The sequence below is a fragment of the Plectropomus leopardus genome, chromosome 21 (assembly GCF_026936395.1).
Source record: "Plectropomus leopardus strain MGB_pleo_1.0 chromosome 21, ASM2693639v1, whole genome shotgun sequence".
Classification (NCBI taxonomy): domain Eukaryota; kingdom Metazoa; phylum Chordata; class Actinopteri; order Perciformes; family Serranidae; genus Plectropomus; species Plectropomus leopardus.
Window position 1 is genome coordinate 18722460 of NC_142196.1, and position 14558 is coordinate 18737017.

Below are 14558 nucleotides of genomic sequence, written 5' to 3' on the forward strand. Positions count from 1 at the left end.
ATTGGCTATGCCCAAAACGAGGGTCTTATCCTATATTCTATGACATTTTGGTTGGCTATTTAATCACATTTTTTTTTCTTAGTAAAACAGTGGGCCTTGTCCAATTAGTAAAAGACTTTGGCTTGTTTCTGTCCACTTCTTGTTCATTTTTAACAAGGTAAAACTTATAAACAATACTGTCCCAACTGTTCCAGGGAGATTAGACACTCTTTGGACTCCTGTGCATGCAACTGAATAAAATTTAGACAGCTGAAACTAGTACCAAGTGATAAGCCAGAAAATGAGCTTTCCCATATATTTTTTGTATGTGGCAAACTAAAAACAGCACGGTAGAAGACAAAAAACAAAACAGACAAAATTTTACTCAGATGCAGTACATTTTATAACTGAACAAAATTTGCCAAATAGTGAGAAGGTCTCCACTTTGAGGTTGAAAGTGAGGAAGATGTGGCCAAAAATGAGCACGGTGAACAGTTTAGGCATAGTTACTTTCTAACTTGTTTAAAAGGTACTGTTTCCCTGTCCCATCCAACCCCGCTCCCCCTACATGTAACTAGCTACTCCCCAGTAACAAAATACTCAGATTACACCAAATCTGAAAATATGTGCCGCGTGCCTGTATGTTCAAAATGCATTAGCATAAGTTTTGACTCAGAGAAAGAGTATTCTGCAAATTGCAGCAATTATTTCCTTCCAGAACCCACTATATTTATCACCTCACTCCCTTTAGGGGCCCCTACTCCGATCTTAGGGACCACTGCTTTAGAAGACATGTACAAGAAATAATTTTTAAAAAGTAAAACATTTTTTTACAATCATTTCACCTTAGCAACATGTTCTTAAAAAAAAGAAAAAAATAGCTAATATTCACCAGACATTTTGATTTTAAGGCGGGCCCTTTTATGGCCACTAGATGACACTGTTTGTGTACAAAAGACAGCATGACATCATCTCGCTGAATGATAATTTCCTCAACAGGGATCACAAATACTGAAGAATCTAGACAGTGATGAGAGCAACACCTGACAAATTTTACTTTTTGACTTATTTTGTTTTTAATCAGAAAGTTTTCCTAAATTTAATCCTAAAGATTCATATGTAATTGTCAGTATTAGTATGATTTGATAAAATTCGCTCTTGTTTAAATAAGGTCTCCATCCATTCCATTATGACACACTGATTTCCTGTCCCTGAGTTCCCCTGTGTTATGAAAGATGGCTTCCTGTCGGCAGAAAGCAGCATCCGGTGTTAACCCCCCCTCCACCTCGTCTGCTTGACAGCTTAGTGTGAAGCATTGAATCGGCCTGCAGCCGCTGGCCACTTTATGAGCGATGGCAAAAGATAAGCTGCCAGTTTCTCTTTGGCCGTGTCTGAACAAGGACACAGACTGTATCTCTCCGCGCTCAGCAGTAGAGTCACATCAGCACGACACCAGATGTCTTGAAACGAGGGAAGGTGGAGAGTTGAGAATAATCTGGTCCACAGTTGTAGTTGTCATGTAGGGTTAGACTCCTCCTGAACAGTGATTTATTTTAGGCTTTAGGCTCCAGCCAGCTGCAAGTAAGGCTGCTTTTGTCCGTCACACAAAGATTTTGTGTCTGTGTGTGTTTAGGTGTTAACCCGGGTGCTTGTGCCCGTGTGCACGCTCCTGTACAGCAGTCTAGACAGTGTGTATCAAACAGTTTTTTTTACAGATTCACACAGCTTTGTTTGGCCAGCAGACAAATGACAGGCACTCTCAGGACAATAGCTGCAAATGAAAGCATCCAGAATTGTGTTCACTTTTCAAATTAAGTCCTTGATACAGAAAATAAAAGGCTGCCTTTATGAGAATTAAAAGATCTCATTATCATCACTGCACTTTGATATTGTCTTTGTTGAAATTAATTAACTGATGATGGATTATGCGACTTGATAGCGGAAGGAATCTTATCACCCAGGTAACCCGGCCCATAATAGCCCCAAATATTGATCCTCAGGAACAAAGCTTGGAGTCGCATACATGTTGGCTTAATCCTGCTGTCTAACTGCATCTGATTGGATCAGCACAAGAATGCAGGATGGGATTAGTTGTTTGGTTTTTTTCAGAGCTGTTTAGAGAACGAATTGAGAGCCTTGAGTGTAAAGCCACCAATTGTCCTGTTTCTGCTGGGTCCAGTGGGTGCTGGTCTCTCCTCGCAGGGGTCAACTCTGTGTTTTTGTTCAATTTAAAAAGCTGATTTGCAAACTCTTGTAATAAGGAAGTCTAGGACTAAAGTCACCTGTTTTTGGCAAGAAAATAAACTACATATGGCAAGTTTAGCCAGCCAAATCTGACCTTAACAGATCTGAAAAGCTTTTGTGACAAAGAAATCGACTCGGGTTAGAGTCGAGGTCGTGCAGTAATAAGACGCTGCTCTAAGAGAAATCCAGTGATGTCTTTGTCTTTTAAGACCCAAACACACACAGCTGTCCTTGACTGCCTAAAAGCCCTAAAAGAGAGCCATCTCCTTCTAAAATATCACCTGAGTCGAGATGTCTCGATCAATTTTTTTTGCCCCAGACCCCAACCCGAGTAATCTGATACCGAGTATCTGCCGACACCTTTACCTGGATAATACAGCTGCACATTTTGCAGTGCACATTTTAAGTACTGTAAAGTTATTAAAATCAATCTGTGTATATGCTTGACAGTTAAATAGCACTGCAATGCAATATAAAAAATGTCTGCATCCAAGCAGTTACTTATGGGTTTTTATTTATTTTTTAAATATCAAAGTAAACAAACTAAAAAATATTACAATTCCACATAGTGCAGCATTAAAAAAAATACTGAGTAACAAACTAAAATGTCTTTAAAAAGCAGCTCTCATTCTGCTCAGTGCAACATTTGTTTTTTCAACAAAATAAACTAAAATGTGTCTTCAGAAAGTGCTTTCAAATCCATTTAGTGTAGCATTGTTGTAAAAGTACAGAACACTATAAAGTAACACAATCACAATTCCACGTCAGAGTAGTGTTTTTTTGTTTTTTTTTTGTTTATTTGGTTCCCCATTAGCTACCACATCAGAAGCAGCTACTCTTCCTGGGGTCCACACAAGAAAATTACATTACATAGCATTAAAAGTATATTGACAGTACAAGACAGTTAACAAAAAAACAACAACAACCAAATCCAATTCTATGTTATAGTTTAACATTCTCAGTCACAAGTAAAAAATGGCCAATTTCTCTTATTATAGCATTATAGTAAAACTAGTTCACTAAGTATGAACAACGAAAATTTTGCAGCTTAAGTTGAACATTTAAAAAAAACACCAGTTTCTTCTTATTGGAGTAGCAGCATTAGAATAAAACCTCAATATCACATCACAAATCGTGCTTTTTGTTTATGACACCTGTGTGACGGTGGACGTAAACAAAGGATCAGGCGGGGTGTGTACTCAAAATAACAAAACCTGAACAATTAAAAAATGCATAGATCGGGCCGGAAACCGATTCTTCTGATCCGATCGGAATATCCTGAATATAAAGTAAAAAAACCCATCAAGGATAGTGTTGCAGCGCAGCCACGTTTTACATCCTGCATTAATATTTGAAATGGCTATATGTTTATGTTGAGGGGCCCCCACAGGTGTGCAGCAATATGTCAAACAAAGCTGTCATGTGTCTAATGACTTGTGATGTGTTTAAGTCCGGGCTGTTACAGGGGATTTTTTTTTTTTAAATGCTGGTGCAGATCCTCCTCTAAATGGGACCAGGTTCAGCACAGCGAGCATCTGGCCTCCTTTCTTCTCCTCTGCGCTGCCTTAATTACACAACACAATGGCGATGAGATCTGCCTGTAATCTCGCAGCATAATAAGTCCCCCCCCTTCCTCTATACCCTGCCTGCCACTAATTCAATATAAATGTAAATTACCTAGAGAAAAGAATAACCAAATCTCATTTTATTTACATGACTAATCACAATAAAGTCAGGCAGATGAAATATGAATGAAATATATGGTTGAAAGGAAGGAGGGGTCTGCATTGCCTTAGGGACTCTTTCAACTTCTTGTTTTATATCATCTTTGTTGTTTCATGTTGGTTACATCAATATGCCTTTTTGCACTTGTGCTCAACTTGCTGTAATAGATGTGTGTTTTTTTCCTGTCTGATTGTATTCACACTGCCAAGGGCATCACAAGGTAATATGTTTTCCTTTCAGCTGACTTTTTTTTCAGCACACATCTTGTGTCAGAAGGCTGAAATTCAAAGACGCTGTAGAAAAAAAATAATGTTGAACACCCCAGGCCATCCATCCAGACAGCGAGAAGAGAAGGTTTAGGTGTGATTCATTCCCACTCTGCTCTGCTCTGCCCACAGACATCGCAGCCGAAGACCCCTTGGAGGATGAGTTCTGCCGCCACAGACAGGCCGCACTTCCTGGCCTCAGCCATCACCAGCGCTACCTGAGGAACTCCGCCCAAAACCCCTCGGAGGAAGAGGAGGAGCACGGCCTACAGAGCCTAACAAGAGGTCCGCTCACTCGCCACTGCAAAGCTGATTAATTACTAGCACACAGGGCTCTCCTTTAAAGAGTAGAGTCTTAATAAGCGCAGCTAATTGTCTGCTTTTGTGTCTGATGACCGCACAAAGGACGGTGACGAGGAGTGGCATGTTTGATTGGCACGTGTAAACACCGAGGACAGAGGTGTTCATTAGGCGGCTCTGTTCCACGCAGCAGTAACGACCAGAGGTCAGAGGTCTCCCTCTGTTTTCCTCATGGGGTCACAAAGTCACACACAAAAGCTGAGCAATTATCTGCGACACGCAGTCGCTGAATGTTTTATAAAAGCTGCTTCGTTAGTTAAGGAGGGAACCTTTAATTTAACCACGCACACTTCTTCCTGCTGGGATGCAAACAAAAGGCCCGAATTCTCTGTCTGAGATAATGACACAAACTGCTCAAATATGGGTCCTCGGAGAGAGAGGGGTGTTTTTAGCTACTGCTACGGGCTTAAAGTTTTGTGAGGACAATCTGTTCCACCTTTGAATAATTCACTCTTTATAAAGTGTTACAAGCTGTTAGTAATGACTTTATTTATAGATAATCATTTACTAATGCTTTACAGATAAGTCACAAACCATAAGAACAACATTATGGCTGCTGGTGTTTATCCTGTTTATCCTCTCACCTCACACCTGTTTGTCTAGTTTTAGCTGTTAGATTCATAATGAAGGCCATTTGACCTTTAACATTTTGGAAAATGGCACCATTGCATCTGCACCACCATTAGTCTATTAACGATTATTAAAACACACTATTCCTACAATTATTAATATTGTCTAAGTCTAGAAACATTAGTTTCAAATGTGGGTTTATTGCACGTTTTTGGTGGGGACCGCAGAGTCAGGGTGGCTACGTAGTGAATTTGTGTCTCATTTGTGGTCTGATAAAAAAAGAGATATAGACAGCAGGACAGGGAGGCGTCCATATGCAGAACTGGTGCTTGCTTTTCTCCTGGGGAGGTGGTCTGCAGCGACAAGCAGTGTAGCGGACGACACACTATGATTCAAGGCATTTGCTGAATTTAGCTACATAAATGTGAACTTGAGGTCATGAGCTTTTGGCTCTGGTTGGCAGAAACATTTAGCAGCATTTTCTGTCCATCTTTGAAACGATTTGCTGACATTGACACATATTTTATTTGATTTATTGTTAGACTTTCTTTTAGACTCTCTGTTTGGTAAGTCAGTTCCCTATCCTCCTTTCTTTTTTGTTGCTTTGCAGTGTAAGTACTTGTAGTTGATGTCAGAATAGAAACTTTATCTGCAGCCGTTTGAATCGGTCTTTCACCGAAGGGATATTCACGCACATAAGTAGAACAGCAATAGGAACGTCTACTAAATGACCTGTGATTAGTCTCCAATCACGGCCTAGATTGCAGAAACATAGTGTTCACTCAGACCACTTGAATTACAATATGCTGAAATATGGGATTTTTGCCCATAACCCCCAAATAAACTGCTCACCCCAGCTTTAATGCTAAACTAAGTCAATTGGCATCTGGCACTATCATCATATTTCACTTCCAATTGTGAGAGCTGTATAAATATTCTCAGGTACCATTCAGCAAGAAAGCAAATAACTTTGTTTATTGAGAGATATTCTTTATAAACCTACCATCCCTGACGTTGATATCATTAATGTCCAGCTACTGATCTTTATGGCACAAGAAACTCAGAATATTTAATAATTATGTTCTTTTATTTTGTAGGACACATGAACACAAAGAGGAAGAAACTGTGGCCAAAGGAGGCAGAGTCCAAAAAGAAGAGAGCTCCTCGACTCTTCCCTCGGTTTGGAGGATTTGGTACCTTTTTTTAAACACCCCCAACCAAACACACACCCACACATTTATACATATATAGGCCTATATATATATATTTGTTGGCAGAAGTGCCATCAATCATACATGGCATTGGTTCATAGTTGCAATTTATCGGAGACACATCAGCACTGCTGTGCCGAATCTCCTCTTGTTTATCAGCAGCAGTGCAGCGCATAACTCTTGCCTCAGCCAGACAGTAGCCTGCAGAGACTTCACTTCAATGTTTTGTTTTGTCCAAGATACATTTTTATTATTAGTTAAGCTTTTGCTATTGCTGTATTTATTGTGGGTGGGCCCTGTGGATGTACAGTGAGCTTTCTGAACTTTAATTAATCTCTGATGATTGGACTTCTCCACTTTTTACACCACACACATTTTCAGAAAGTGTTTTCAAAGAGTTCAGGGGGAAGGAGAATTACAGTAGCAGCCTTGTTTGTGATAAGCGTGAAAATTACTGCAGTAATACTGTGTTGCATGTGAGAATAAGTGAAGGTCAAGCTATTCAGTGAATCCTTTTTTTCAACAGAGACGAGGAGAGAGAGGGACATCTGGGGAATGTGAGAGTAAAGAGAACTAAAAGCATTTAAGAGTGAGTTTTATTACGGCAGAAAAATTGTTCTGTTCAATCCTCAATCACACATGAAAATTGACTGTTGCACTCTGGCAGCAACATTATCCACTCTTTACAGAGAGAAAACAGCTACAAAACCCTCTTGAAGTTGTTAATTTTTTTTGGTAGGATTCTCCGTACAGAGTGGATTCAGCAATATGTTAACCTTCCATGGGTGCTTTTGTAAAAGATTTCTAAAACAAAATACAATATCTGCCATCTGATTTGTCCTTGGCTGTTTTTTAAGTAAGTGGAAATGTAGAAATGTTTGAAAATGGACTCCTACAAATAAATGGTTAAAGAAAAACAAGTCCTTGTGAGGAGTCAACTTTTAGTTATCTCATATGGGATTGTACCATGTCTCTATCCAAAGACCAACATATTCTCATTGTATTCTATACAATGGTCCATATAATATTTTATGAAAATGCACATAGAATGGTTCAATGAGTCAGCGCCCAACAAATTAACACTTCTACCAGTGAAATCGGGTTTAGGGAAGGAATCCCGGTTCGCCGGTTCCCGGTTCGCCATCATCATGTTACTTAACATAAAATTTTGAAGTTTACCTTATGGAAAATAAAGTTACAGAAATTAGGTTAAGGGGGAAAAAAAACGTGGAAAATTAGATTGTCATGTTATGTACTTAACGTAAAGTTACATACTTAATGTAAAGTTACAAAGGTTAAGTTTAGAAAGTTATCAATCAAGTTTTTGACAGATGTCACCACCAATACTGAGCTAAATTGAATGTTGAAACCACATGAAGTGTCTAGAGGTTTGGCTCAGTGAGTAAATTAGGTGGTTAGCATGTCAGAGGTTGGTGGTTCAAGTGTCACCTTGAACATTTAACTTTTATGGCTTAAATAAAATAAAATATCGGCTGATGTATTTGTCTGCTCTGCTGATATAGGTCATCCATGGCCAACCTTACAATGAACACTTAAAACAGTTAAAAAAAAACCCCACAATTGTCTCCTGAATTCTCATGTACTGAATACTGATTTTCTCTGCCAGTTGATTATCAACCCAACTCACATATGTGTCAAGTTTTTGACAGATGTCACTGCCTAAACTGAGTTGAAGGGAACGTTGACAGCATGCAAAGTGTCTGGAGGTTTGGCTCAGTGGTTAAACCAGGTGCTTAGTGTGCCAGAGGTTGGTGGTTCAAGTCTTGCTTGGAACATTTGACTTTTATAGCATAAATACAATAAAATCTCTGCTGATATATGCGTGTGCACTGCTGATGTAAATCATTGATGGCATATCTTGCCACCAACACTTGAAACAGTTAAAAAAACAAACAATTGTCTCCTGAATTAATGTGCTGAATACGGATTTTCCCTGCTAAGAACTTAGTTGATGTTGTTGATGTTGGTTGGCCTGACTCATAGATCACTCAAGTATTCAAAATAAGTCACTACCTATACTGTGTTAAAGGGAACATCGACAGCCTGCACAGTGTCTGGAGGTTTGGCTCAGTGGTTAAATCAGGTGGTTAGTGTGCTGGAGGTTACTGGTTCAAGTCTTAGCTGGGACATAAAATATTATTTGGCTTTAGATTTATACATATTAGACACTGATTATGATATTGCAGACAAATTAGGCACATAAAGATTAGTGATATATCTTTTTGACTGATGAATCATGTGAAGTTGTCCAAAAACAGGTAAAACCTGTATCAGCAGTGACGCCTGTCGAAAACCTGACTGATATATGAATCAGGCCGATATTCCTTGTTTTTGACAGACGTCACTGCCGATACTGGTTTTACCTGTTTCGTGACCACTCCACTTGATTTATCGGTCAAATCGATATACTCCTTAAATTTATGTGCTTAACTTGTCTGCAATATCACAGTCAGTGTCTACAGCTAAATGATATTGTATGGCATAAATAAAATAAAATATTGATTGGTATATCTGTTTGCTCTGTTGATATAAGGGTCATATGGTGTTGAAAGGCAAAATTCAGTATCGGCAGTGACGTCTGTCAAAAACTCAACTGATATATCAGTCAGGTTAATAATCAAACATCACCTGTCCCAGATAAGACTTGAACCAGCAACCTCCGGCACACTAACCACTTGGTTTACCCACTGAGCCAAACCTCCAGACACTTTCTGTGCTTTTGCTGTTCTATTTAGCTCAGTATCGGCAGTGAAATCTGTTAAAAACTTGACATATATGTGAGTTGGGTTGATAATCAACTAAGTCCTTGGCGGGTAATATCAGTATTCAGTATATGAGAATTCTGGAGACAACTGTGTGTTTTTTAAACTGTTTTAAGTGTTCGTTGCAAGGTACACCATGGATGACCTATATCAGCAGAGCAGACACATATATCAGCTGATATTTTATTTTATTTATGCCATAAAAGACAAGTGTCCAAAGTGAGACTTGAACCATCAACCTCTGGCATACTAACCACTTAGTTTAGCCACTGAGCCAACACTCCAGACACTTTACTTGCTTTCGATGTTCCATTTGACTCAGTATTGGCAGAGACATCTGTCAAAAACTTGACTGACATATGGGTCAGGCCAATAACTGTTTTAAGTGTTAGTTGCAAGGTATGCCATCAAAGACTTATATCAGCAGAGAAGACACACACAGTATATCAGCCAATATTTTATTTTATTTATGCCAAATGTTCCAGATGAGACTTGAACCATTAACCTTTGGCACATTAACCACCTGATTAACTCACTGAGCTAAATCTCCAGACACCTTATGTGCTTTTGACGTTTCATATACCTTAGAATTTGCAGTGACATCTGTAGAAAATTTGACTGATATATGAGTCAGGCCAATACTCACGGGTTTAGGAAAAGAAACATGGGTGAGATCATCATGTTACATACTCAATTGTAAAGTTGTAAAGTTTTGAAGGTTAGGAAAGTAAAGTTGCATAGATAGGGTTTAGGAAAAGAAACATGGTTGGGTGCACAGTTGATTGTTGAAAGTTGATTACTTTAGATTTAGAAAAGTAAAGCTACAAGGTTACATTTGGGAAAATAAACATCGTTGTGCCTTGTCATGTTATGCACTTACTGTTAAGTTATCGTGGTTAGATTTAGGAAAGTAAAGTTAGGTTAGGTTTAGGATTACTTACCTCGAAATAAATTCACTTGACTTGGATAAACACTGGCCTCTTTGTTGAAAGTCCTGTGCATGTTTGACCCATGCATGTCCCCAATCTATGTCCTTATGTGTACATGATTATCTAGAATATGTATGACATTCTGGTGCATTAGTCTACTTTTTAAATACATTAAACTTGCAGGCCATAAAATCAAAACATTGATCTGAAAGACAATGAAATGCTCTAAGGAGTTTAGGGGAACTGCAAGTCTTTTGATAATTCTTTGCAGATTCATTATTCTGATTGCCCCCTTTCAAGTTTTATCCATTGTTAATAAAAAAATATTGATTACATCAGTGTTAATCAAATTTCCCCCATACTAAAATTTCTTGATTAATTGCACATATTTTTAACACAACATAAAAAACACATAATTATCAAACACATCCAATACTTAATAATCTTGTATTTAATTTTTGTCGTCCTTACCAAGTCAATCAAGTTGCAGTCAGTGTCCATTTCCTGTTGTATATGTTCTTTACCGACTGCTCTCCTGAGCACAGTAATTGAATAGAAGCAGGGACAAAACTCCCTGGATTTTCCTGTCACATGGGCAGAGCCCTGGAAGGAGCAGTATTCTCAGATTATTTTGAATGAGCCTGCAGTGTTTTGTATTATTCATGTGGCAGAACGAATGCACATGACCCAGCAACTCATTTGGCCCTTGTTCCCATGCAGCAAGTAGTCTCTAAGGGTTTAATTAAACAGTGTCGAGGCAGTGGCCCATCTCCCTCCATTGCCTTACTTTTTACAGCCCTCCTCCTCCTTCCGCAGTCATTACACAACTGTTTCTGACTGAGTGAAAAAAAAAAAAAAAAAAGCGAAATCCTCCTATTGACTTCCACTCTGAGAACATCTACCTCCTGAGGAGTGAAGAGCAGGGCGACAGCTCACTGTCAAGCTCCCTGTCAGCCGCTGTCTGCTTCCTTTTAAAGGAAAAATCACCCACACGCACCCGAATAAAGCACAGCACCTATCGGCAATTCTCACCACATGGAGAGAAATTATGTTAACTGTAAATGTCTATACGCAAAAGCCAGCAATAAACCCAGAACATTGCAAACCATTTTAAATTTGTGTTATGTGAATTAAAATGAATAAATAAATAAATAATATTGATAAAATGCACAAAATTAAAAAAATGTAGGCTGTTTGGGGGAAACTGTTTTATTATAACACAAAGTTTGTTATCTGTCACAATTTCAATCATACACATTTTAGTCATATTGCACATAAAAGCAGTATATTGGCTTATTGTTGAACCAGATCAATGTTTGTCAGTGTGTAATAGCCTCTTTATTGTTATTATAATCAAAAAGTGTTGCAGTCGTTAAAACAGGAGGTCATGATCGCAACAAACGTATAGTGCTGTAGAAATGAATAAATGTAATTGCATGTATAACTGCTTGTGTTAACTCAAACAAGCCCTGAAACACAGATGTTTTTTTTTAATTTTTTTTGGTTTTTTTACTGACAGTACTTAGTTGATTTGGTGCAGAAATTGCTCATAAATCCCTTGTATATCAAACAAGCTTTGAACAGTTGTCATTGCCGAGAGAATTTGTTACTCATCCACTTGTAAGAGAGCTTTTGTTGCACTCAAGGATTTAAGATTTTCAGTGAATATAAAAACAACCTTGGGTCAAAAAACCTTGATGCAAGAAGATTTTTTAAAACAATTTTGGAGAACGATTTGGCTATCACAAGACATTGAAAAGAGGTAGAAACAGGACATACAGAGTGAGACAAAAAGCCACCTGGGTGTGCTTTATTTTGGAACAGCTGTCAGACAGGGATTTAGGTGCAGCTAAATTGGACTGAGATTTTACCAAGAGTGCACTCAGCAGATTAGGAGAGAAGAAACAGCATAGCAAGTGTTTTTGTTGTAAGGTTAATAAAGTTGGTTTAAGAGAGCGGATAGACTTGCACCTCCAACTACAATAATGGAACTCCACACAGAACTAAGTTACTGTGAGACATAATATGAGATGAATGTGTAAAAATATAGGAACATTTATTCCTTTTCAGAGCACATTTTACAAAGTAGCTGATTCCTAGCTAGTATATTGTCTAAAATCGTGAATACACATCATAATAGTATGTCTTCCGAAATAGTGAAAGTCCTAGTATAATATGTCGTCTGAAATAATTTAAAAAAAGTCATAGAAATACCAAAATGACTTTTTCATCATTTTGGTCACCATACTATACTATGACGTTTTGTGTTATCATTTTAGATAACATACTATACCATGACGTTTTTCTTGATTTTGGTTGACATACTACACTGTGACGTTTTTCCATGATTTCGTACAACATACTATACTATGACACTTTTTGCATTATTTTTGTCTACATACTATACTATCACATTTTTCATGATTTTTGACTACAACGTTTTTCATCATTTCGGTCAACATACCATACTTTGACTTTTTTTCATCATTTCAGATGACATATTATCCTATGATCCTTTTTTTTTATCATTTTGGACAATATGCTCATAGTATAGTGCTGAAAATATGTCTGTAAGTCATAGTATAGAATGTTCAAGAAATGGCCAAAAAAGTCATAATATAGTATTTTGAAAAAAATCGCTAAAAAGGACATGTTGAAAAAAGTCAAATTTTGACAAGTCGAAAAAACGGCTGAAAATGACAGAGTATAGCTTGTTGAGACACGTCATGGTATATTATGTTAAACAAACGTAAAAAAATCTATCGTAATATAGCATTTTGAAAAAATGGCTGGAAATGTCATAGTATAGTATGTCGAAAAATGTCAAATTTTAACATGTCAAAGAAACATCTGAAAACGATATAGTATGGCCGGTAGGGCCAAAAACATCATAATAAAGCATGTCAAAAATGGCTGAAAATGACATAGTATAGTATGTTATAAAAAGTAAAATAGTGACATGTCAAAAAAACAAAATGACATACTGTAGCTTGTTGAGATAGGTCATAGTAAAGTATGATGATGAAACATCCAAAAGCATCATAATATAGCAAATGCGATTTTATGGTGTTTATGGTTGTTTTTGCAACAAATTATTCTGCTGTGGCGTGTCTCTGCACACTATTTTATGCTGTTTTAAGGTGTTTCAAGCTCTTTTTGGGACATGTCATATTTTGACATTTTTGCCTTACTATAGCCTTGCCTTTCTGGTCATTTTTTTCAACATGCAATTTTATGGTGTTTTTGGCCAATTTGGAAACAAATTATGCTGTGGCAAGTCTCTGCACACTATTTCATGCTTCTTTAAGGTGTTTTAAGCATTTTTTTGGACATGTCATATTTTGACATTTTTGCCTTACTATAGCCTTGCCTTTCTGGTCATTTTTTTCAAAATGCGATTTTATGGTGTTTTTGGCTGTTTTTGCAACAAATTATGCTGTGGCAAGTCTCTGCACGCTATTTTATGCCGTTTTAAGATGTTTTAAGCAGTTTCTGGGATGTTATATTTTGACATTTTTGCCTTACTATAGCCTTGCCTTTTCGGTCAATTTTTCAACATGAGATTTTAGGTTTGTGTTTTTTTTGCTGTTTTTGCAACAAATTATGCTGTGGCGTGTTTCTGCACGCTATTTCATGCATTTTTAAGGTGTTTTAAGCTCTTTTTGAGACATGTCATATTTTGCCTTTTTGCCTTTTTGGTCATTTTTTTAACATGCGATTTTATGGTGTTTTTGGCCATTTTTTTGCAACAAATTATGCTGTGGCGTGTCTTTGCACGCTATTTTATGCTTCTTTAAGGTGTTTTAAGCATTTTTTTGGACATGTCATATTTTGACATTTTTGCCTTACTATAGCCTTGCCTTTTTGGTCATTTTTTTAACATGCAATTTTAGGTTTTTTTTTTTGCTGTTTTTGCAACAAATTATGCTGTGGCGTGTCTCTGCACACTATTTAATGCTGTTTTAAGGTGTTTCAAGCTCTTTTTTGGACATGTCATATTTTGACATTTTTGCCTTACTATAGCCTTGCCTTTTCGGTTATTTTTTCAACATGCGATGTTATGGTGTTTTTGGCCGTTTTGGAAACAAATTATGCTGTGGCGTGTCTCTGCATGCTATTTTATGCTGTTTCAAGGTGTTTCAAGCTCTTTTTTGGACATGTCATATTTTGACATTTTTGCCTTACTATAGCCTTGCCTTTTCGGTCATTTTTTCAACATGTGATTTTATGGTGTTTTTGGCCGTTTTGGAAACAAATTATGCTGTGGCGTGTTTCTTCATGTTATTTTATGCTTAAGGGTGTTTCAAGCTCTTTTTTTTGGACATGTCATATTTTGACATTTTTGCCTTACTATAGCCTTGCCTTTTCGGTCATTTTTTCAACATGCAATTTTATGATGTCTTTGGACGTTTTTGCAACAAATTATGCTGTGGCATGTCTCTGCACGCTATTTTATGCTGTTTTAAGGTGTTTTAAGCTCTTTTTGGGACA

The 14558-nt window shown here is 37.4% G+C and overlaps 1 protein-coding gene across 3 annotated transcripts in view; it reads left to right on the top strand.

Moving 5' to 3' along the window:
- Positions 1 to 7189, top strand: part of dnajb6b (DnaJ heat shock protein family (Hsp40) member B6b) — a 29803-nt gene extending 22614 nt beyond the window's left edge. For all 3 annotated transcript variants that reach the window (XM_042510342.2, XM_042510343.2, XM_088071776.1), the window contains exons 9-10: positions 4347 to 4499; positions 6242 to 7189. In XM_042510342.2, the coding sequence (XP_042366276.1) occupies positions 4347 to 4499; positions 6242 to 6351 (263 nt within the window). In that variant the 3' untranslated portion in view covers positions 6352 to 7189. The remainder of the gene's footprint in view (positions 1 to 4346; positions 4500 to 6241) is intronic.
- The last annotated feature ends 7369 nt before the right edge of the window (positions 7190 to 14558 follow it).